At 47.1% G+C, this 25915-nt stretch overlaps 1 protein-coding gene across 4 annotated transcripts in view; it reads right to left on the reverse strand.

Annotated features, from left to right (window-relative positions):
• Window positions 1-926: 926 nt before the first annotated feature.
• ADGRB1 (adhesion G protein-coupled receptor B1) overlaps window positions 927-25915 on the reverse strand; it is a 399558-nt gene continuing 374569 nt past the window's right edge. For all 4 annotated transcript variants that reach the window (XM_083144946.1, XM_083144947.1, XM_083144948.1 and 1 more), the window contains 6 exons: window positions 21416-21481; window positions 15149-15188; window positions 11783-12411; window positions 7795-7830; window positions 6792-6896; window positions 927-2753 (listed from right to left, as the gene is read on the reverse strand). In XM_083144946.1, coding sequence (XP_083001072.1) covers window positions 2556-2753; window positions 6792-6896; window positions 7795-7830; window positions 11783-12411; window positions 15149-15188; window positions 21416-21481 — 1074 coding nt within the window. In that variant the 3' untranslated portion in view covers window positions 927-2555. The remainder of the gene's footprint in view (window positions 2754-6791; window positions 6897-7794; window positions 7831-11782; window positions 12412-15148; window positions 15189-21415; window positions 21482-25915) is intronic.

A 25915-nucleotide genomic window follows, 5' to 3' on the forward strand; every position in this document is an offset into this window, starting at 1 on the left:
CCTTCCACGGCTGGTGCACGGCTGATTTAGTATTCTGTCTCATCCCAGCACAAAAACAGAATTAAATAAAAAATATATAATAAAATATATGATTTAAATGACAATTAGATGCCACATATTTGTAATCTATGCTGCTGAATAGATACAGCCCATTTTATCCTGTGATTGGTAACCTGTACCCATTCACGTGTAAAGCACAATGGTATCTACAGTACTGGGGCTAAATAATTAAATGTTAATAAATACATTTGATAGTAATGAGAATACACTCCCGGTCCATTGTTTTAGGACACCCCAAGTTTATCAGACATGAGCAGATTGGATTACCCGGAATTTTTGGGTAATCAGGCACAATAAGGGCACAGATGCTGCGACTCACTCTGTTCTCAGGCACGGTGCTGCGCGCTGCCCTGTACTCTGTTGGTTAAATTGTCTATGCTGTGTCCATCTAAAGTGGCCATGTGTTAACAAGCAGCAACACAGTGCATATTGTTATTGCCACTTGTCTGTTGTGAAAAAAAGCAAAAACAAAAATAAAAAAGTTTACATTTTTTAAGAAAAAAGCTTATACAAATGATTTTACATTTGCCTAACCTCTGTGCGCCGTACCCCTGTGTGTCTATTATTTACGTACATAATAAAATAAAAGACTTTTGAATTTTCTGCAATAAAAGTTGAGCTGAGAAGTGAAAAATAAATACAGGAGTCTTCTGTTGTTTGTACTGTTTGGCGCACTTTACCTTAGTGCTCTTATCTCTAATTGTGTACATTTTTAAACAAAACTGGAAAAAATGGAGACGTTCTGAAGTGTTTGACGGTCGAGATGTAGCTAATTATTTATAGGTAAGAACATTTTTTTTACTTCCATTCCAAAGATGCGGAAGCGACAATGACTTATCATTGATTTACAGAGCAGGAAAATACAATGTTGTTTACACTTTTTTATTAGAAATAAAACACATTCATTTGTGCTCTGAAAACTGTACAAAAAAACCTGACACACACAGATTGGGGGAAAAAAAAATAACCAGAGGAATCAAGGGGGGCGGGGGGGGGGGGGTAATAAAAACAAAACAAAACAAAAAAAGATTAAAAGAATCAGAACAGTTATTAAACAAACACATAGTTATTACATAACACCGCTATGTTTGGGTACTTGATGGCCTTTTGGGGGGATTTGAGTTTTTAAAAAAAATTATAAGACAGTATAAAGATATTTATATGGTAAAATTCATTATGTGTAATTATAATAATTACAATATTATACAACACGGCACCTTATGCCTTGTGCTTTCTCTTTGTATATATAATCTAAAATTTGACAATTACATCACAGTTTTAAGTATTTCTTTTATTCTCTATTTTGGATTTTTTTTAGATTCTTTAAACATTTATTGATTTATTTATTATACAGTTAATGACAAGATAAATGTCATTTAAATAAAAAAATAAAAAAAATAAAACACTGGCCCAAATAATGAAAAAAATGCTTGCATATCAAGCAACTTGCTTTAAGATTGATTTATGCATCTCTTCCCATTGACACAAACACCAGGAGAAGTCACTGTGGTATCAGGTTCCAAGCTCTGTTCTCGGAACCCCAAACCCTCTGAAACGAGATGAATTAGCTGCAGACTGAGGCCTCCTTGCGAACCTCAGCGGCCTCCAGCAGAGCCGTTGACCTTCGTGTTGAATCCTTGGGTCAAATGGAAAGATATTCGGAAAGGAGAAGAGCAAAGAAACAAGTGCTCTGAAGTTTGGGAACACTTTATTGTAATCCATAGCTTACGGTTCTAAGCAGTCCGTCAAATCCCACAACCCGTGTTACAAAACTATATATATTAACATTTCTGTTGATAACAATCCTCTATAGCAAAGCATCTGCTGGACCGAGCAGAGTGAAGATTGGGTAATCAGAAGGTAATCCTAAACGGTTCTGTTTATAACAGTCAAAAACATCCATTCCATCATTTCCCTTCGCTTGTTCTGCATTTAAAGCCTCACTCTTTCGGGGTGGGGGGGGAGGTGTTTATTTTATTTGGTTCTATCTACTCGGACTAGTCAAAAGATGGCGGAGATTTCCTTTGGCTACAACCCATTGCGCTGGGCCAGCTCTGGTCGACATGGCTGACTGAACCTAAAGATATTGCTTGGAAATAATAAGCATCACTGAAGATTTACGTTGCTGGACCCAGAGTTCTATTTTCGTTATAAATTGTTAATATTTATGGGACATTATTGAGCGTTTGTCAAGGTGACATTTGCCAGCCAACCCCAGCAATTCCTCAGTGTCATCTCCAAAAGCCGGTAGCCGCCTTGAAGTTGATCTTCATCCGCTTGACCTCATCCCTTTGACCGATCACCTTTGACATCATCTCTTCGAAAACCGGGAGAGACCACGTTGCGCCTACAGTACCTCTAAGAGTCTAGCGGAATTTCCCTTCTGAGAACAATGCAAAAAGTACTTTAACAGGGTTTCAAAAGAAACCAAACATCTCTCCGTTTTATATGGAATCATATTCTTTAAAAATAAAAAGAAGTCTCTTTCTTTAGCTTCAGACCTCAGTCTGAAGGTCGATTATGTCTTGACCCACCAGGGGTATCGTTGCCCCTGTTTTCTCCCATTCCACAGTCTTTAGTTCTAAGGGAGAAGGGGGCAAGGCATCCATGTCCTTTTTAACCCAAGATGGAGGAGACTGGATCTTCCTCATACCTTCCCAAGACCTCTTGCTGGGTGTTGTTTGTTTTTCAATCTGTGGGATTAAGAAGCAGAAATTGTAATAAATCAACTGAGAAGATAGACAAACAAGATTGATGGATGGATGCGTAATTATATTAACAAATATAAGGTCTAACAGTTACTGAAAATGAAACGTAGTGGCCCCTGATGTACGCTTCTGCACCTCTATTTATCAATGGTTCTGAGGGGCCACCATGTGGGATAATTAATTAACTCTACCTTAACTGGAGGAACTTACATGGGCATTATGTGTAAGCTCCATCACAATTTAAGAACTAGCTACTGTATAGCCCTCTTTCTTTTTGTGGGGAAACCTAAAACGACTCCTCCAGTTGGGGAAAGGTGTCGTCATCTTGCAAGAAACCTCTTTTCCCTTATCAATAGACTCTTCCCTCATTATTAATTATTCTCTAAGACTTCAACACAGGTTCCAGTGGCTCACAACATACAAAGCGAAGCTGAGAACTGATCACCAAGACTAGGATGTAGCAAGGGCCAACAGAAAACTCTCCTGGAGGGCAGAAGACCCTTACAGAAGGAAGGAACATTGCCAAAGGGACATTAATGTCTCCCACTCTTCCTGTGTGACACTTAAGAAACATTTGGCAGAAGTTGCAAGTTCAGGGTGATGCTCTCGAGCATTTCACTTCTAGACGTGTGGTTGAGTGACCGGAGCACTATGCAATGAGATCGGGTGATGGTCTCACGCATTTCCCTTCTAGACATGTGGTTGAGTGACCGGAGCACTATGCAATGAGATCAGGTGATGCTCTCACGCATTTCACTTCTAGATGTGTGGTTGAGTGACCGGAGCACTATGCAATGAGATCGGGGATGCCCTCATGCATTTCACTTCTAGACGTGTGGTTGAGTGACCGGAGCACTATGCAATGAGATCGGGTGATGCCTTCACAAATTTCACTTCTAGACGTGTGGTTGAGTGACCTGAGCACTATGCAATGAGATCGGGTGATGCCTTCACGCATTTCCCCTCTAGACGTGTGGTTGAGAAACCGGAGCACTATGCAATGAGTTCGGGTGATGCCGTCATGCATTTCACTTCTAGACGTGTGGTTGAGTGACCTGAGCACTATGCAATGAGTTTGGGTGATGCCGTCACGCATTTCACTTCTAGACGTGTGGTTGAGTGACCGGAGTACTATGCAATGAGATCGGGGATGGGCTCATGCATTTCACTTCTAGAGGTGTTGTTGAGTAACCGGAGCACTATGGAATGAGATTGGTTGATGCTCTCACGTATTTCACTTCTAGAGGTGTGGTTGAGTGACCGGAGCACTATGGAATGAGATCGGGTGATGCCCTCACGTATTTCACTTCTAGACATGTGGTTGAGTGACCGGTGCACTATGCACTGAGATTGAGTGATGCTCTCACGCATTTCACTTCTAGACGTGTGGTTGAGTGACCGGAGCACAATTCAATGAGATCGGGTGATGCACTCACGCATTTCACTTCGACGTGTGGTTAAATGACCTGAGCACTATGCAATGAGATCGGGTGATGTTCTCACGCATCTCACTTCTAGACGTGTGGTTGAGTGACCGGAGTACTATGCAATGAGATCGGGTGATGCACTCACGCATTTCACTTCTAGACGTGTGGTTGAGTGACCTGAGCACTATGCAATTAGATCGGGGGATGCGCTCACGCATTTCACCTCTAGACGTGTGGTTGAGAAACTGGAGCATTATGCAATGAGTTCGGGTGATGCCGTCACACATTTCACTTCTAGATGTGTGGTTGAGTGACCGAAATACTATGCAATGAGATCGGGGGATTCTCACGCATTTCACTTCTAGACGTGTGGTCGAGTGACCTGAGCACTATGCAATGAGATCGGGTGATGCGCTCACGCATTTCACCTCTAGACGTGTGGTTGAGTGACCTGAGCACTGTGCAATGAGATTGGGCAATGCACTCACGCATTTTACTTCTAGACGTGTGGTTGAGTGGCCGGAGCACTATGCAATGAGATCGGGTGATGCGCTCACGCATTTAGCTTCTAGACGTGTTGTTGAGTGACCAGAGGACTATGCTATGAGATCGGGTAATGCTATGAGATCGGGCGATGCACTCACGCATTTCACTTCTAGACGTGTGGTTGAGTGACCAGAGTACTATGCAATGAGATCGGGTGATGCACTCACGCATTTCACTTCTAGAGGTGTTGTTGAGTGACCGGAGCACTATGGAATGAGATTGGTTGATGCACTCACGCATTTCACTTCTAGACGTGTGGTTGAGTGACCGGAGCACTATGCAATGAGATCGGGGGATGCCGTCACGCATTTCACTTCTAGACGTGTGGTTGAGTGACCGAAGCACTATGGAACGAGATTGGTTGATGCTCTCATGTATTTCACTTCTAGGCGTGTGGTTGAGTGACCGGAGCACTATGCAATGAGATCGGGTGATGCTCTCACGCATTTCACTTCTAGACGTGTGGTTGAGTAACCGGAGCACTATGCAATGAGATTGGGGGATGCCATCACGCATTTCACTTCTAGATGTGTGGTTGAATGACCGGAGTACTATGCAATGAGATCGGGGGATGGCTCACGCATTTCACCTCTAGACGTGTGGTTGAGAAACCGGAGCACTATGAGTTCGGGTGATGCCGTCACGCATTTCACTTCTAGACGTGTGGTTGAGTGACCGGAGCACTATGCAATGAGATCAGGTGATGCCCTCACGCATTTCACTTCTAGACGTGGGGTTGACTGATCGGAGCACTATGCAATGAGTTTGGGTGATGCCGTCACACATTTCACTTCTAGATGTGTGGCTGAGTGACCGAAGTACTATGCAATGAGATCGGGGGAGCCTCACGCATTTCACCTCTAGACGTGTGGTTGAGTGACCTGAGCACTATGTAATGAGATTGGGCGATGCACTCACGCATTTCACTTCTAGACGTGTGGTTGAGTGGCCGGAGCACTATGCAATGAGATTGGGTGATGCGCTCACGCATTTCGCTTCTAGACGTGTTGTTGAGTGACCAGAGGACTATGCTATGAGATCGGGTAATGCTATGAGATCGGGCGATGCCCTCACACATTTCACTTCTAGACGTGTGGTTGAGTGACCAGAGTACTATGCAATGAGATCGGGTGATGCACTCACGCATTTCACTTCTAGACGTGTGGTTGAGTGACCGGAGCACTATGCAATGAGATTGGGCGATGCACTCACGCATTTCACTTCTAGACGTGTGGTTGAGTGACCGGAGCACTATGCAATGAGATCGGGGGATGCCGTCACGCATTTCACTTCTAGACGTGTGGTTGAGTGACCGAAGCACTATGGAAACGAGATTGGTTGATGCTCTCATGTATTTCACTTCTAGGTGTGTGGTTGAGTGACCAGAGCACTATGCGATGAGATCGGGTGATGCTCTCACGCATTTCACTTCTAGACGTGTGGTTGAGTAACCGGAGCACTATGCAATGAGATCGGGGGATGCCATCACGCATTTCACTTCTAGATGTGTGGTTGAATGACCGGAGTACTATGCAATGAGATCGGGGGATGCCATCACGCATTTCACTTCTAGATGTGTGGTTGAATGACCGGAGTACTATGCAATGAGATCGGGGGATGGCTCACGCATTTCACCTCTAGACGTGTGGTTGAGAAACCGGAGCACTATGCAATGAGTTTGGGTGATGCCGTCACGCATTTCACTTCTAGACGTGTGGTTGAGTGACCGGAGCACTATGCAATGAGATCAGGTGATGCCCTCACGCATTTCACTTCTAGACGTGTGGTTGACTGATCGCAGCACTATGCAATGAGTTCGGGTGATGCCGTCACACATTTCACTTCTAGATGTGTGGCTGAGTGACCGAAGTACTATGCAATGAGATCGGGGGAGTCTCACACATTTCACTTCTAGACGTGTTGTTGAGTGACCGGAGCACTATGGAATGAGTTCAGGGGATGCCCTCACGCATTTTGCTTCTAGAAGTGTGGATGAGTGACCGGAGCACTATGCAATGAGATCGGTGTATTGTCATACACCTTGCCATACCTTGCTCTCTGCCGTGGGCGACTCTTTCTCTTTTTCTGCATGTTGTAGTTTTCGGTTTAAATCCTGAAACATATCTTGGTGCCGTTTTCTGGTGTGCATGATTTTCTGTGGAGAAACGAAGCGTACATGTCAGAAATTTGGAATCCGCACTAGGCTTGGTTAATGCATGTCTGGAGTCAACGTGTCCTGTCTGCATTCTCTGTGCTAACCAAGGCCTGGTATACGGAACCTCCTCCTGTGTCTTACAGTCATTTCCAGTATATACAGTAACACTATGACAATGACAACGTACTAAGCCTGTACATGGATCTGATCTGCTATTTCCCCACCCAATCAGTCACCTCCTGAGTGTTAAAAAGTCACCGAGGGCCTAATTCAGACCTGCAAAGCACATTTTCAGCGGATGGACAAAACCATGCTGCACTGTAGGTGGGGCAGATGTAACAGATCCAGATAGAGTAAGATTTGGTGAGGTGTGTTCACACTGAAATCTTAATTGCTGTGTAAAAATAAAGCAGCCAGTATTTACCCTGCACAGAAACAATATAACCCGTACTGCACTTTGCGTACAGATTCAGACTCAGTTGCACACACATATATATATATATATAAGTGTCGCATATCACATTAATCAGTGCAGTCTTATGAAGCAGTCTTGTCTCGTTTTAGCAATACTAAATGGTAAATTACTAAAGCTTTGAAACATAAAAAAAGAGGTGATATTGCCCGTAGCAACCAATCAGATGGATAGATAATTTCTATCGGCAAAATGATAGAATCCACCTGAGGTTTCTCTGAGTAACATCACGGCTTGAATCACGCGGGACCCTGCACGGCAAGACGGGATGCTTGGCGCTACTGCTGCAACAGTCCATGAGGGCAGATCTGTACGTAATCTAAAAAACACGTATTCCTCCCATTTACTGCTCAGCCAATTGTATTGCCAGGAAATGACCGAGAGAATCAATATCTGTGTCTGAAACAAAAGGAATGAATGTTATACCTCGAAGTCGAGCTCTGCGTAGCGGGATTTTCTTCTCTGCGAATGGAGAGGGAATATTATTCAGCAAAGTGCAGCAATGAGGCGGCCTGACTCAGTAACAGTGACTAGCGATGGAATGTGAGACAACAATGTAACACAGCCACACCAATATGACATGTGCATTTTATGGAACAGCAGAATATTGAACAGGTAAGCACCCCCAACCCCCCCCCCCCCCCCACCCCCCGAATCCCCTCGCTAGCATGCAAGGGGATTTGTATGAGAACACATTGCCACGGGTGAACAATTATTTGCTGACCATTGACCATCAAATCATTTCCCCCCCCCCGTTCATATATACGTCAGCTTAGACCAAAGCCAGCCATACATCTACAGATCGATTGTCAGATTGGGCTGGTTGGAACCAAAACCTGGTAATGGATGAGAGTAAATGACAGTTGACCATTTGCTTTGAAATGCTGGAAAACTGCCAAAAACTGTCACTCATCCAATACCAGGTGTTTGTTCCAACCGGCCCAATCTGACAATCGATCTGAAGATGTATGGCCACCTTTAGAGACGGCCACATTTGTAGAAAATTTATCTTCTCAACAAGACAAATTCATGGAACTTTTGCACTCCTAAATCTGAATTCAGAATCAAACTGGGTTGGGATCGGTTCTCCTCGGGAAATCCATGCCGGGTGTTAGTCCGGATCCACAACATTTGTGTTGATTGAGATTTCTGGAAAACCGGTTCACCAGAGCCGAATTTCCCATTAGGCACGTGAGGCACCGGCCTAGGGGCGGCACATGTTTGGGGGCGGCACTTGAATGCCTGTGATAGTACTGTCGGCCCAAAATGTACCAATAACTGCAAAATATCCACTGTACTGTACTATATTCCATCTTAAATAGAGTGTAAATGGATAGGACATGCAGATACTGCCATATAAACGGTCCTACTTAATAAACATTATTGTTGTGCCTAGGGGCGCCCTCATCCCTAAATCCGCCCCTGCGGTTCACACGTCTCTAGCTCAGCAATTCCTCCACAGTAACGGACACAAGAGATCCAGCCCGGTCCCAAGCAAGTATTAACCAAACACCTTTACATGTGTTCCTATAATGGGCCTGATTCAGGTGGATTCGGTATGGGCCGAATTCGGCCCAGTGATAGATGTAGTGGGTCTGTGCGTGGATATGGGTGAAAATACACATGTGCGGATCCACTGTATCACACACTGAGTGGCAGGCAAAAGGCGGCTGCAGGGGAATGGGGAACGCCCAGTGTTCATTCTAGCACCCGCTATCTTTGAAAACCCATGCAGTTCCTGTTCTCTGCCTGGGGGGTCGCTGTCTGCTGTAGTGCTTCTAGCACAGTGTGGTTTGTATATCAGCACTGATATGCAAACCAGACCTGTGCTAGAAACACCAATGCAGACAGCGACCCCCCAGGCAGAGAACAGGAACTGCATGGGTTTTTAAAGTTAGCGGGTGCTAGAATGAACACTATTATGAGCATTCCCATGAAGATGTTGGCGTTCCCCTACATTTACCCTATTGCACCGTATGGTGACTTTTGTCGCATTAGAATTGTTTTCAAGTCACATATGAAGCACGTGGCTGCGTGGCACACGGAATACGGCGGTAGGTCCTCTGCCTGTGTTATCTTTACCCAAGTTAGTGCCAGTGTCCTGGGTACCGCGCTGAATGAACCCCCGCAGTTCGAATCCTCTCTCTAACCCTCGCATGCAGCCGCACGGGTGAAAATAATCATTCGATGGTCACTCGACATCGAGTGATTTTCCACCCGTTCGATAATACAATTCAGTCTAGACTCGCAGATCGTCGGGGCGAGTGCTGGCGTCATGTGACTTCATCGGCACGCCCCAAGCCGGCATCGCCACACCTGCATCTGCAGGGGTGCGCCCAGCGTTTTTATGACCGCCCCTCCTGGAGCGGACGCCCGGCGAGTGTGAAACTTGCGGAAGCCGTTCGCACATGCGCAAACCCTGACCATCGGGGATGGGGGCGAATTCGGCCCGTTGTGAATGGGTCTGAATCGGCCCCTTAATACAAGTGGGTATGGGTCATTAGGTCAAAAGGTCGACTCATGAAAAAGACTGGAATGCATTAGGTCGACATGGTCAAAAGGTCAACACACGTAAAAAGGTCGACATGGGAAAAGAGTGACATGACTTTTCACCTTTTTAGCACCTGGCACACTATTATATTCTCCCGCTATGCCCACTGGGACGGTAACGTACGAACAAGTCGGTTTAACCAAAGAAAACATGAAACCCTCATGTCGACCTATTTCAACGCCAACCGTTTGTGCCAACCTTTTGACCACATGTAATGCATGTCGACCTTTTTCATGTGTCGGCCTGTTGACTGTCGACCAATAGTGGTTGACCTCTTTGACTGTCGACCTAGACAGAGTCTACATAATAACCGCATACCATTGCAAACGGCAGACATTGAACTTCTAAGACGCCACCTCCACACGTTCCCCATAGGTTCTAGAACAGGCATGTCCAAAGTCCGGCCCGGGGGCCAATTGTGGCCCGTGCTGTCATTTCAAGCGGCCCGCAGCCTCCAGCCAGAAGCGGGTGGAGCATCAGATGCAGTACACACAGCACTAAAGGTGGGGCCCCAGCGAGTGCGCCTTTACCTTGCTGTCGGCAGCAGTGAGGAGGTGCCGGCCGCCACAGTGAGATGTGTTTGGCATCTTTCGGGTGAGTATGCGTCCAACCCCTGCAGCTGCAATTGTATATCACCCTACTCCACAATCACAGTGACAGCAGTGTGTGGGGAGGGGGTGCAGCAAGGGGGAAGCTTGCTCCCGTAATATGCAGAGCGGAGGAGGGCGGCAGAGGGAGCCCAAGCATCTCCTGTCCTTGCAGTTCCTGCTTTGCCTCTCCGACCTCTGGCTCACACAAGGGTCTGGGAAACATACAGGGAACAGAGGGGGCAGGCAGGAAGACATACAGTCAATGGGGGCAGAATGGGGGACATACAGTGAATGGAGGCAGTGATTGACATTCAGAGAAGGGGGAGGGCCAGGCTGTGGGACATAGTGAATGGGAGTCATACAGTGAATGGGGCAGATTGGGGGACATACAGTGAAGGAGGGTCAGGCTTTGGGACATACAGTGAATAGAGGCAGTGATGGACATTCAGAGAAAAGGGACAGGCTGGGGGACAGAGTGAATGGGTGCAGATTGGGGAACATAGAGTGAATGGTGGACATACAGTGAATGAGGAGCAGGCTGGGGGACATACAGAGAAAGATGGTCCGGCAGGGGAATATACAGTGAAGGGGGCAGAGTTGGGGACATACAGTGAATGGGGGCAGGCTGGAGGAAATACAGAGAAGGGGGGGGGGGGCAGTCTAGGGAATATAAAGTGAAGGGGTGGGTTGGGGGACATAAAGTGAATGGGGGCAGAGTGGGGGACCATTCTGATATGATTAATGATTCAAAGAATGTCAGGCTGAATGGTCGGCCCCCCACATTTTCACCTCACCAAAACTGGCCCTTGTCGCAAAAAGTTTGGATGCCCCTGTTCTAGAACCTTTGGCCATCCGGCTGTTGTTGAACTACACATCCCAGCATGCCCTGCAACAGATTTAGCATGATCAAATCGAAAAACTGTAGCAGGGCATGCTGGGATCTGTAGTTCAACAACAGCTGGAGGGATGAAGGTTCCCCATCCCTGTTCTAGAATGTCGGCATCGGTGCAGAAGGTTGGCGCTTTGCCTAGGTTCGGAGATACCTTCCACCGGCCCGGCATGCCTTTATTCTATACTAAACTGTGATGACGGGAACACGTGAGGTCTTCATTGCAAATACTGTAGGTGTATGTGGGCACATCTGTACATTCATAAGACTGAACAAAGACATTGATGTTTCCTGAATCTATTACAGAACGCAATCCACGCGTCTAGGTGGGTAGTATAGAGAATGTGCATCCAACAATATAGCCCCCTAGAAAACTCTTCCTACCTCTAAAGAGCTCATTGACAGTGTAGAGATGTTCTCGCTCTTTGGCACAATTGTCCCTAATTCTCCCATTGGGATTTGTGACTCGCTGGGGTGCAGCTGGTGCTTCAGCATGGGGGACCCCTGCTCAGCGCACTTCATGCCCAGACGTTCCCTCGGAGGGCTTTTCACCATGTAGGTGGGGTCGGCCATGTTGAGATGTATGAGCCGGGTCTGCGGCATCTGGTCAATGTTAATGCTGTATTTGCTGTCCTCCTTTGGCTTTGCTCTGAGGGTGGCCGAGCTACCGGGCAATATGACGTAGTTGGCCTCCATGGACTGTTCCTGCGCTCTGCTCAGTTCTGAGTCCAGCTTTTTGAAGATGTCCCCCTCGCACATGTACATGGGTTTGGGGTTCTGGGATTTGTCCTTTTTCAGGGTGAGCGTATGATTGTTGTATTCGTTGAGGTTGATGCTTCCGAGATAGTGCGGGGAACTTTGCAAGTGCAGCTTCGATACGTTGGATGGAAGACTGTTGAAGTTGGAACCCTTCTGATGACTCATCTTCATCTTCTCCTCGTCCTGCAGAGAAGGGCGCTTCAGGGTCCCCGTTATGGTGGAGGTACGACAGGCGGAGATGTCCTTGTTGAGCACTGGAAGAGAGACAGCGTTCCGACATGAGAATTACACAGCGGTACAATGATAACGATATAAAAAAATTATACGATAAACATTTTGTAGCTATAAATCCATGTTTTGTGTGCAGTACAGTAGTCCGCCACATCTTACAGCTGAATTAAGAAGTGGAGGAGGTGGAGGGGGAAGCAGAGGATGCACGGGACCCAGACCCCCCTCTCAGGCAGCCATTGTCTACAATAACTAAAATAACAAATACATTGTGCGCCAAAAAATTAAATGAATATATGAAATAACATAATAATGCACACACTAAATTAGAACGGGTCGGCTGCATTAGTGATATTTGTTCTGAGTCCTTTATTACTACTGTAAGTGATTAAACCATTGCACTAGGTGATTAGGCCATTATACAATACTAGGTGATTAGGCCATTATACAATACTAGGTGATTAGACCATTATACAATACTAGGTGATTAGACCATTATACAGTACTAGGTGATTAGGCCATTATACAGTACTAGGTGATTAGACCATTATACAATACTAGGTGATTAGACCATTATACAGTACTAGGTGATTAGGCCATTATACAATACTAGGTGATTAGGCCATTATACAATACTAGGTGATTAGACCATTATACAGTACTAGGTGATTATACTATTATACAGTACTAGGTGATTATACTATTATACAATACTAGGTGATTATACTATTATACAGTACTAGGTGATTAGGCCATTATACAGTACTAGGTGATTATACTATTATACAGTACTAGGTGATTATACTATTATACAGTACTAGGTGATTATACTGTTATACAGTACTAGGTGATTATACTATTATACAGTACTAGGTGATGATACTATTATACAATACTAGGTGATTATACTATTATACAGTACTAGGTGATTAGGCCATTATACAGTACTAGGTGATTATACCATTATACAGTACTAGGTGATTATACTGTTATACAGTACTAGGTGATTATACTATTATACAGTACTAGGTGATTATACTGTTATACAGTACTAGGTGATTATACTATTATACAGTACTCAGTGATTATACTGTTATACATTACTAGGTGATTATACTATTATACAGTACTAGGTGATGATACTATTATACAATACTAGGTGATTATACTATTATACAGTACTAGGTGATTAGGCCATTATACAGTACTAGGTGATTATACCATTATACAGTACTAGGTGATTATACTGTTATACAGTACTAGGTGATTATACTATTATACAGTACTAGGTGATTATACTATTATACAGTGCTAGGCAATTATACTATTATACAATACTAGTTGATCATACTATTATACAGTACTAGGTGATTATTCCATTATACAGTACTAGGTGATTATACTATTATACAGTACTAGGTGATTATACTGTTATACAGTACTAGGTGATTATACTATTATACAGTACTAGGTGATTATACTATTATACAGTTCTAGGTGATTATACTATTATACCGTACTAGGTGATTATACTGTTATACAGTACTAGGTGATTACACTATTATACAGTACTAGGTGATTATACTGTTATACAGTACTAGGTGATTATACTATTATACAATACTAGGTGATTATACTATTATACAGTGCTAGGCAATTATACTATTATACAATACTAGTTGATCATACTATTATACAGTACTAGGTGATTAGGCCATTATACAGTACTAGGTGATTGTACTATTATACAGTACTAGGTGATTAGGCCATTATACAGTACTAGGTGATTATACCATCATACAGTACTAGGTGATTATACCATTATACAGTACTAGGTGATTAGACCATTATACAGTACTAGGTGATTGTACTATTATACAGTACTAGGTGATTATACTATTATACAGTACTAGGTGATTATACTATTATACAGTACCAGGTGGGAGATTGCCGTGACGAGATGAAGGACGGCATTTTAATCAATGTGCAATCTCTACATCTGCTAATAATACAGATCGCTGCGGCTAAATATAGATTACCTGGCGGTAACGAGTGCGTGCTCACACAATGCAATTCATATAATGACAGGTATTTCTGGCTAAACGCAGAGGTTTCGGTATATATTACATAGTGATCGCCTATATCCCTGTACAGTATGTAAATTAGGGGGCCATTGATTCCTAATAGTGGTATAGAGCACACGTTGAGGAAAGTCAGACAGTGCTCAGCATAATGATAGCGTCAGCCCCTAGCGCAGTTTGGCAGACTCAGCGGCCTGCGATTCACATTATTTATTAATAATTAGGCTAAATGCTAAAAATGTCATTTTAAAATTAATATTTTGGAACAACAAAATTGTAGGTCGACCAAGAAGGTCACAGATTTACGTGATAATCATCCATATTATTCTCAACATACAGTAGCTTCAATTAGTGATTTATGTGAAGGAAAAATAAAATATTTTACAATGATTCCAATACTTGTTTGGGCGAATACTGCAAACACTGCAGTGCTGCAAAGCTTCATCTGCAGCCTGCATCAATGGCTACAGCCGTTTGCAGTATGGGAGGGAACCTGGAGTACCCAGAGGAAACCCACACAAGAGCAGGGAGAATATACAAACTCAACACAGTGAGGGCCGTGGTGGGAGTGGAACCCATGACCTCAGCGCTGTGAGGCCAGAATGCTAATACTTTCCCCAGTCGTAACAAATAAGTGTGAAAATTATAGCTCAATAAAAAAGGAGTCATACAGTACTCTCACCTGATCTGCAGGCTATGTCAACATCCTTTTCAAATTCAGACTGCAATGAGACAAGCAGAGTAATACTCAATGTTAGCAACAGTGTTAGTCTAAATATGAAAATAGGAATTTATTTCTGCACTGAGAGAGAGAAGAGGGAGTGTGATCATAAGAGAGAGAGAAGGGTAGTGTGCATGTGAGAGAGAGGTGGGGAGCAAAAGTGTAAGAGAGAGGGGGAAGTGTGCGTGTGAGAGAGAAGTGGGAGCATGAGTGTAAGAGAGAGAGGGGAAGTGTAAGTGTGAGAGAGAGGTGGGGAGCAAAAGTGTAAGAGAGAGGGGGAAGTGTGCGTGTGAGAGAGAAGTGGGAGCATGAGTGTAAGAGAGAGAGGGGAAGTGTAAGTGTGAGAGAGAGGTGGGGAGCATGAGTGTAAGAGAGAGAGGGGTAGTGTGTGTGTGTGAGAGAGAGGTGGGGAGCATCAGTGTAAGAGAGAGGGGTAGTGTCTGTGTGAGAGAGAGGTGGGGAGCATGAGTGTAAGAGAGAGGGGTAGTGTGTGTGTGAGAGAGAGGTGGGGAGCATGAGTGTAAGAAAGAGAGGAGTAGTGTGCGTGTGAGAGAGAGGTGGGGAGCATGAGTGTAAGAGAGAGAGGGGTAGTGTGTGTGTGAGAGAGAGGTGGGGAGCAAAAGTGTAAGAGAGAGAGGGGAAGTGTGTGTGTGACAGAGGTGGGGAGCATGAGTGTAAGAGAGAGAGGGGTAGTGTGTGTGTGAGAGAGAGGTGGGGAGCAAAAGTGTAAGAGAGAGAGGGGTAGTGTGTGTGTGAGAGAGAGGTGGGGAGCATGAGTGTAAGAGAGAGAGGGGTAGTGTGTGTGTGAGAGAGAGGTGGGGAGCAAAAGTGTAAGAGAGAGGGGGAAGTGTGGGTGTGAGAGAGAGGTGGGGAGCATGAGTGTAAGAGGGAGAGGGGTAGTGTAAGTGTGAGAGAGAGGTGGGGAGCATGAGTGTAAGAGAGAGAGGGGTAGTGTGTGTGTGAGAGAGAGGTGGGGAGCATGAGTGTAAGAGAGAGAAGGGTAGTGTGCGAGTGAGAGAGAGGTGGGGAGCAAAAGTGTAAGAGAGAGGGGGTAGTGTGCGTGTGAGAGAGAGGTGGGGAGCATGAGTGTAAGAGAGAGAGGGGTAGTGTGTGTGAGAGAGAGGTGGGGAGCATGAGTGTAAGAGAGAGAGGGGAAGTGTAAGTGTGAGAGAGAGGTGGGGAGCATGAGTGTAAGAGAGAGAGGGGTAGTGTCTGTGTGAGAGAGAGGTGGGGAGAATGAGTGTGAGAGGGAGGTGGGGTGCATAAGTGTAAGAGAGAGGGGTAGTGTGCGTGTGAAAGAGAGGTGGGGAGCATGAGTGTAAGAGAGAGAGGGTTAGTGTGTGTTAGAGAGAGGTGGGGAGCATGAGTGTAAGAGAGAGAGGTGGGGAGCATGAGTGTAAGAGAGAGGGGTAGTGTGTGTGGGAGAGAGGGAAGTATACAGTAAGTGTAAGAGAGAGAGAGGGGAAGTGTAAGTGTGTGAGAGAGGTGTGGAGCATGAGTGTAAGAGAGAGGGGGAAGTGTAAGTGTGTGAGAGAGGTGGGGAGCATGAGTGTAAGAGAGAGAGGGGTAGTGTGCTTGTGAGAGAGAGGTGGGGAGCATGAGTGTAAGAGAGAGAGGGGTAGTGTGCGTGTGAGAGAGAGGTGGGGAGCATGAGTGTAAGAGAGAGGGGAAGTGTAAGTGTGTGAGAGAGGTGGGGAACATAAGTGTAAGAGAGGGGGTTGTGAGTGTTAGATGGACAGCATGAGTGTAAGAGAGAGAGGTATTGTGGGTGTGAGAAAGAGGTAGGGCGCATGAGTGAGGGGTAGCATGAGAGAGGTGTTGTGTAAGTGTGTGAGAGAGGTGGGGAGCATGAGTTTAAGCTAGAGAGGTAGTGTGAGTGTGAGGTGGGGAGCATGAGTGTAAGAGAGAGAGGGGTAGTGTCAGTGTGAGAGAGAGGTGGGGAGCATGAGTCTAAGAGAGAGAGTGGTAGTGTCAGTGTGAGAGAGAGGTGGGGAGCAAGAGTGTAAGAGAGGGGTAGGGTGAGTGTGAGAGAGAGGTGGTGAGCATGAGTGTAAGAGAGAGAGGGTTAGTGTGTGTTAGAGAGAGGTGGGGAGCATGAGTGTAAGAGAGAGAGGTGGGGAGCATGAGTGTAAGAGAGAGGGGTAGTGTGTGTGGGAGAGAGGGGAGTATACAGTAAGTGTAAGAGAGAGAGAGGGGAAGTGTAAGTGTGTGAGAGAGGTGTGGAGCATGAGTGTAAGAGAGAGGGGGTAGTGTAAGTGTGTGAGAGAGGTGGGGAGCATGAGTGTAAGAGAGAGGGGTAGTGTGCTTGTGAGAGAGAGGTGGGGAGCATGAGTGTAAGAGAGAGAGGGGTAGTGTGCGTGTGAGAGAGAGGTGGGGAGCATGAGTGTAAGAGAGAGGGGAAGTGTAAGTGTGTGAGAGAGGTGGGGAACATAAGTGTAAGAGAGGGGGTTGTGAGTGTTAGATGGACAGCATGAGTGTAAGAGAGAGAGGTATTGTGGGTGTGAGAAAGAGGTAGGGCGCATGAGTGAGGGGTAGCATGAGAGAGGTGTTGTGTAAGTGTGTGAGAGAGGTGGGGAGCATGAGTTTAAGCTAGAGAGGTAGTGTGAGTGTGAGGTGGGGAGCATGATTGTAAGAGAGAGAGGGGTAGTGTCAGTGTGAGAGAGAGGTGGGGAGCATGAGTGTAAGAGAGACAGTGGTAGTGTCAGTGTGAGAGAGAGGTGGGGAGCAAGAGTGTAAGAGAGGGGTAGGGTGAGTGTGAAAGAGAGGTGGTGAGCATGAGTGTAAGAGAAGGGGATAGTGCGATAGAATGAATGTAAGAGAGAGAGTGGTAGTGTCAGTGTGAGAGAAAGGTGGGGAGCAAAAGTGTAAGAGAGAGGGGGTAGTGTGCGTGTGAGAGAGAGGTGGGGAGCATGAGTGTAAGAGTGAGAGGGGTAGTGTGTGTGTGAGAGAGAGGTGGGGAGCATGAGTGTAAGAGAGAGAGGGGTAGTGTCTGTGTGAGAGAGAGGTGGGGAGAATGAGTGTGAGAGGGAGGTGGGGTGCATAAGTGTAAGAGAGAGGGGTAGTGTGCGTGTGAGAGAGAGGTGGGGAGCATGAGTGTAAGAGAGAGAGGGTTAGTGTGTGTTAGAGAGAGGTGGGGAGCATGAGTGTAAGAGAGAGAGGTGGGGAGCATGAGTGTAAGAGAGAGGGGTAGTGTGTGTGGGAGAGAGGGGAGTATACAGTAAGTGTAAGAGAGAGAGAGGTAGTGTCAGTGTGAGAGAAAGGTGGGGAGCAAAAGTGTAAGAGAGAGGGGGTAGTGTGCGTGTGAGAGAGAGGTGGGGAGCATGAGTGTAAGAGTGAGAGGGGTAGTGTGTGTGTGAGAGAGAGGTGGGGAGCATGAGTGTAAGAGAGAGAGGGGTAGTGTCTGTGTGAGAGAGAGGTGGGGAGAATGAGTGTGAGAGGGAGGTGGGGTGCATAAGTGTAAGAGAGAGGGGTAGTGTGCGTGTGAGAGAGAGGTGGGGAGCATGAGTGTAAGAGAGAGAGGGTTAGTGTGTGTTAGAGAGAGGTGGGGAGCATGAGTGTAAGAGAGAGAGGTGGGGAGCATGAGTGTAAGAGAGAGGGGTAGTGTGTGTGGGAGAGAGGGGAGTATACAGTAAGTGTAAGAGAGAGAGAGGGGAAGTGTAAGTGTGTGAGAGAGGTGTGGAGCATGAGTGTAAGAGAGAGGGGGAAGTGTAAGTGTGTGAGAGAGGTGGGGAGCATGAGTGTAAGAGAGAGAGGGGTAGTGTGCTTGTGAGAGAGAGGTGGGGAGCATGAGTGTAAGAGAGAGAGGGGTAGTGTGCGTGTGAGAGAGAGGTGGGGAGCATGAGTGTAAAAGAGAGGGGAAGTGTAAGTGTGTGAGAGAGGTGGGGAACATAAGTGTAAGAGAGAGAGGGGTAGTGTGCTTGTGAGAGAGAGGTGGGGAGCATGAGTGTAAGAGAGAGAGGGGTAGTGTGCGTGTGAGAGAGAGGTGGGGAGCATGAGTGTAAGAGAGAGGGGAAGTGTAAGTGTGTGAGAGAGGTGGGGAACATAAGTGTAAGAGAGGGGGTTGTGAGTGTTAGATGGACAGCATGAGTGTAAGAGAGAGAGGTATTGTGGGTGTGAGAAAGAGGTAGGGCGCATGAGTGAGGGGTAGCATGAGAGAGGTGTTGTGTAAGTGTGTGAGAGAGGTGGGGAGCATGCGTTTAAGCTAGAGAGGTAGTGTGAGTGTGAGGTGGGGAGCATGAGTGTAAGAGAGAGAGGGGTAGTGTCAGTGTGAGAGAGAGGTGGGGAGCATGAGTGTAAGAGAGAGAGTGGTAGTGTCAGTGTGAGAGAGAGGTGGGGAGCAAGAGTGTAAGAGAGGGGTAGGGTGAGTGTGAGAGAGAGGTGGTGAGCATGAGTGTAAGAGAAGGGGATAGTGCGATAGAATGAATGTAAGAGAGAGAGGGGTAGTGTTGGCATGAGAGATAGGTGGGGAGCATGAGTGTAAGAGACAGGGGTAGTGTGCGTGTGAGAGAGAGGTGGGGAGCGTACAGTAAGTGTAAGAGAGAGAGGGGAAGTGTAAGTGTGTGAGAGAGGTGGGGAGCATAAGTGTAAGAGAGGGTGGTTGTGAGAGTGAGATGGACAGCATGAGTGTAAGAGAGAGAGGTATTGTGGGTGTGAGAGAGAGGTAGGGCGCATGAGTGAGGGGTAGCATGAGAGAGGGGTTGTGTAAGTGTGTGAGAGAGGTGGGGAGCATGAGTTTAAGATAGAGAGGGGTTGTGTGAGTGTGAGGTGGGCAGCATGAGTGTAAGAGAGAGAAGGGTAGTGTTAGTTTGAGAGAGAGGTAGGCAGCATGAGTGTAAGTGAGAGGGCTATTGTGAGTGTGAGAGAGGTGGGGAGCATGAGTGTAAGAGAGGGGTAGGGTGAGTGTGAGAGAGAGAGAGGGGTGGGGAGCATGAGTGTAAGAGAGGGGTAGGGTGAGTGTGAGAGAGAGAGAGGTGGGGAGCATGAGTGTAAGAGAGAGAGAGAGGGGTACTGGGAGTGTGATAGAGAGGCAGGGAGAATGATTGTAAGAGACAGAGGGGTAGTGTGAGTCTGTGAGCGAGGTGGGGAGCTTGAGCCTGTGAGAGTGTGAAAGAGAGAGAGAGGGTATAATATTGAGGGATGAGTGTGTGAGTGTGTGTGAGTGTTAGTGTGAGAGAGAGGACGGAGAGTGAGTGTGAGAGAGAAGCGGGTTGGGGGTGAGGGAGTATTCAGGCGCATGAATGGTAAAAGGGTGACAATTCCATCCGATCTGTGCTTAATTGATAATTATTGTATATAAATCTTCTCCTCCACAGTGACCATAACACAGTAATAATGTCGCATTATCAGTACAGGCAGACACACAGTCAGCACATTGGGTGGTAGTGTGAGTCCGTGAGAGAGGTGGGGAGCAGGAGACACACAGTCAGCACATTGGGTGGTAGTGTGAGTCCGTGAGAGAGGTGGGGAGCAGGAGACACATAGTCAGCACATTGGGTGGTAGTGTGAGTCCATGAGAGAGGTGGGGAGCAGGAGACACATAGTCAGCACATGGGGTGGTAGTGTGAGTCCGTGAGAGAGGTGGGAAGCAGGAGACACACAGTCAGCACATTGGACGGTAGTGTGAGTCCGTGAGAGAGGTGGGGAGCAGGAGACACATAGTCAGCACATGGGGCGGTAGTGTGAGTCCGTGAGAGAGGTGGGGAGCAGGAGACACATAGTCAGCATATGGGGCGGTAGTGTGAGTCCGTGAGAGAGGTGGGGAGCAGGAGACACATAGTCAGCACATGGGGCGGTAGTGTGAGTCCGTGAGAGAGGTGGGGAGCAGGAGACATATAGTCAGCACATGGGGCGGTAGTGTGAGTCCGTGAGAGAGGTGGGGAGCAGGAGACACATAGTCAGCACATTGGGCAATAGTGTGAGACCGTGAGAGAGGTGGGGAGCAGGAGACACATAGTCAGCACATTGGGCGGTAGTGTGAGTCCGTGAGAGAGGTGGGGAGCAGGAGACACATAGTCAGCATATGGGGCGGTAGTGTGAGTCCGTGAGAGAGGTGGGGAGCAGGAGACACATAGTCAGCATATGGGGCGGTAGTGTGAGTCCATGGGAGAGGGGGGGAGCAGGAGACACATAGTCAGCATATGGGGGGGCTGCCTAGGATGTGCGCACATCGCTCTAGTATTCTCATCTGATTATACACAGAACATGTGTCCCAAACACATCGTCATTTACCGTCACTTTCTTGTCTTTCATGCCCACCATGGCGGTGCAGATGTAGGGATTGTTGGCTTCTTCTAGCTGGGAATCGAGAAAAACAACAAATAAACCACGAGGCTCCGGGTCAATTACCGGCAATATCTCACACTCGTAATCCACCTGTAGTAGCGCTGGACCTACACATATAACTAAGTATCTCCGGGAGGCTGTGTGTTACCTACACGTATAACTAAGTATCTCCGGGTGGCTGCATGTCACCTACACGTATAACTAAGTATCTCCGGAAGGCTGTGTGTTACCTACACGTATAACTAAGTATCTCCGGGAGGCTGTGTGTTACCTACACGTATAACTAAGTATCTCCGGGTGGCTGCATGTCACCTACACATATAACTAAGTATCTCCGGGAGGCTGTGTGTCACCTACACGTATAACTAAGTATCTCCGGGTGGCTGCATGTCACCTACACGTATAACTAAGTATCTCCGGGTGGCTGCATGTCACCTACACATATAACTAAGTATCTCCGGGTGGCTGCATGTCACCTACACGTATAACTAAGTATCTCCGGGTGGCTGCATGTCACCTACACGTATAACTAAGTATCTCCGGGTGGCTGCATGTCACCTACACGTATAACTAAGTATCTCCGGGTGGCTGCATGTCACCTACACGTATAACTAAGTATCTCCGGGTGGCTGCATGTCACCTACACGTATAACTAAGTATCTCCGGGTGGCTGCACGTCACCTACACGTATAACTAAGTATCTCCGGGTGGCTGCACGTCACCTACACGTATAACTAAGTATCTCCGGGTGGCTGCATGTCACCTACACATATAACTAAGTATCTCCGGGTGGCTGTATGTCACCTAGATGGATATAGACGGAGCCGCTATTATCTGAGCGGCTCCGAATGCGAGGATCGCCAGCCTATGCCAGTGAATGGGGCACACGCATGTCGGAGACGCTCGCACACCCCCCTTCTTGGCTTGTCCACGTCCGCCGGATCACCATTTGCCAGATACCACGGCATGACGCACCGGCGGACATGCTAAGAATGGCCCCAACTGTAGTGTTCACTGGGACCCCAAGTGTCAGTGTGTCATTGTCCTGTGACCACCAGTGTCAGTGTGTCATTGTCCTGGGACCCCAAGTGTCAGTGTGTCATTGTCCTGGGACCCCAAGTGTTTGTGTGTCATTGTCCTGGGGGACCCCAGTGTCAGTGTGTTATTGTCCTGGGACCCCAAGTGTCAGTGTGTCATTGTCCTGGGGGACCCCAGTGTCAGTGTGTCATTGTCCTGGGACCCCAAGTGTCAGTGTGTCATTGTCCTGGGGGACCCTATTGTCAGTGTGTCATTGTCCTGGGAACACCAGTGTCAGTGTGTTATTGTCCTGGGACCACCAGTGTCAGTGTGTCATTGTCCTAGGACCACCAGTGTCAGTGTGTCATTGTCCTGGGACCACCAGTGTCAGTGTGTTATTGTCCTGGGACCACCAGTGTCAGTGTGTTATTGTCCTGGGACCACCAGTTTCAGTGTGTTGTTGTCCTGGGATCCCAGTGTCAGTGTGTCATTGTCCTGGGACCCCAAGTGTCAGTGTGTCGTTGTCCTGTGACCCCAGTGTCAGTGTGTCATTGTCCCGGGACCCCAGTGTCAGTGTGTCATTGTCCTGGGACCACCAGTGTCAGTGTGTCATTGTCCCGGGACCCCAGTGTCAGTGTGTCATTGTCCTGGGACCCCAGTGTCAGTGTGTCATTGTCCTGTGACCCCAGTGTCAGTGTGTCATTGTCCTGGGACCACCAGTGTCAGTGTGCCATTGTCCGGGACCACCAGTGTCAGTGTGTTATTGTCCTGGGACCACCAGTGTCAGTGTGTCATTGTCCTGTGACCCCAGTGTCAGTGTGTCATTGTCCTGGGACCCCAAGTGTCAGTGTGTTATTGTCCTGGGGGACCCCATTGTCAGTGTGTCATTGTCCTGGGAACACCAGTGTCAGTGTGTTATTGTCCTGGGACCACCAGTGTCAGTGTGTCATTGTCCTAGGACCACCAGTGTCAGTGTGTCATTGTCCTGGGACCACCAGTGTCAGTGTGTTATTGTCCTGGGACCACCAGTGTCAGTGTGTTATTGTCCTGGGACCACCAGTTTCAGTGTGTTGTTGTCCTGGGATCCCAGTGTCAGTGTGTCATTGTCCTGGGACCCCAAGTGTCAGTGTGTCATTGTCCTGTGACCCCAGTGTCAGTGTGTCATTGTCCCGGGACCCCAGTGTCAGTGTGTCATTGTCCAGGGACCACCAGTGTCAGTGTGTCATTGTCCCGGGACCCCAGTGTCAGTGTGTCATTGTCCTGGGACCCCAGTGTCAGTGTGTCATTGTCCTGGGACCACCAGTGTCAGTGTGCCATTGTCCGGGACCACCAGTGTCAGTGTGTTATTGTCCTGGGACCACCAGTGTCAGTGTGTCATTGTCCTGTGACCCCAGTGTCAGTGTGTCATTGTCCTGTGACCCCAGTGTCAGTGTGCCATTGTCCGGGACCACCAGTGTCAGTGTGTTATTGTCCTGGGACCACCAGTGTCAGTGTGTCATTGTCCTGGGACCCCAATGTCAGTGTGTCATTGTCCTGTGACCCCAGTGTCAGTGTGTCATTGTCCTGTGACCCCAGTGTCAGTGTGCCATTGTTCCGGGTCCACCAGTGTCAGTGTGTTATTGTCCTGGGACCATCAGTGTCAGTGTGTCATTGTCCCGGGACCCCAGTGTCAGTGTGTCATTGTCCTGGGACCCCAGTGTCAGTGTGTCATTGTCCTGGCATCTAGGGGGGAATTTATTAAGCTAAATTCATAAAAAATAGATTTACTATCCCGAAAATACATAAATTCGTATTCCTGGCACATTCATATTTATATTTACAAATAAGAATGTATACGCCATCGACAGAATACAAATAGGAATCACCATTCAAAAGAAAAAGATTCCTAATTTGCTAAGCGTCATATTGAAATATTGAAAATACGGCTGCTAATTAGCGGTAAACGGCCGCTAATTGCCGGCCAAATACACCTGGAAATTACACTTAATTTTCCAGGCGTATTTGGCAGAAGCCTGCACGGATCAGTCAGATCCGTCATATCAGTCAGATTCGTCATATCAGTCAGATCCGCCATATCAGTCAGATCTGTCATATCAGTCAGATTCGTCATATCAGTCAGATCCGTCAGATCCGTGCAGGCTTCGGTGTAAAAAAATAATAATAATTTAAAAAAAAAAGGCGTGGGGCCCCCCACACGGCTATAACCAGCCCCAGGCTTACAGGACATTAACACACTAAAACTTGGGGTGCCAGAACAATGACACACTGACACTTGGGGTCCCAGCCGGACTGAGGAGAAGCCGTACAATGACTTTTTTTCCAGCGTGCGGCTCCTTCCGTAGTTCAGCTTGGATCGGGGTTCGGTTTGTTTTTTTGCCAAGACCCGGGGATGCCTACATGGACAGAAGCGGCCGATATACGCCGGAGGACCCTTGTAAGAATAATTTCCTTCAACAAGTACTGTACCCCTATGGATTTCTTCAGGACGGATGGACGGCGACCTACGGGCTCAAGATATGTAAGTATCAGTATGAAAGGACTGTGTGTGGAATAAAGTTTTATTTTTCTGGTGTGTTTTTCTGGTGTGTTTGTTTGACTATTTATATTTCTGTGGAACTACAAGTTCCAGCAGGCCCTTTAATGCCCCGCATGCTGGGACTTGTCGTTCTCCAAGTCCCTTCATGCGAGGGATTCTTGCTGGTACTCATAGTTCCACAGCAATATACAATAGTTTTTTCCTATTTTTACACCATTTATCCCACCGCACAGGGGTACCCGGGCTTCAACCTGGGTAATTAAATTCTGGAGGGAGGGGGACTCCATTATTGGGGGGGTCCCCAGTCCCCCTTCCCAGGCTGACCGGTCAGGGGGTTAATGCTTTGGCCGGGGGGGACTTGTATCAAAAGTCTCCCCCCGGCTGTGGCATTACCCTGCTGGCTGGTTGGGCCTAGTGCTGGTTCATAAATATGGGGGACCCCTAGTCATTTTGTCCCCCGTATTTTGGGAACCAGGAGAACCCCAACTTCATTGTTTCCCTGATTTTTTAAAACCAGGACCGGCTCTGAGAGCCTGGGGCTGTTACGGCCGTGGGGGGGACCCCATGCCGTTTTTCTTTTTTTTTACACTGCAGCCTGCACAGATCTGACTGATGCTAATTCGTATTTAGCGCCCGTATATACGCCCGATAATACGAATTTATACGCCATCGGAAAATACAAAGCAGTCGTATTTGGCTGCTTTGTAAATTCCCCTCCGGAATATGAATTTGCATACGGCTATAACAGTCGTATGCATTCGTATTAAGAATACAAATACGGAAAATCGTATCATTATTCTTAGTAAATTCCCCCCCTAGGCTACAATGTTCTGTTTCGCAATGGCAGCAATTGCAATTTTAGGAGAGAAAGAAAACCTGCAATGTCCAGCCTA

This window comes from Crinia signifera, chromosome 5, assembly GCF_055691185.1.
Source record: "Crinia signifera chromosome 5, ASM5569118v1, whole genome shotgun sequence".
NCBI classification, from domain to species: Eukaryota; Metazoa; Chordata; class Amphibia; order Anura; family Myobatrachidae; genus Crinia; species Crinia signifera.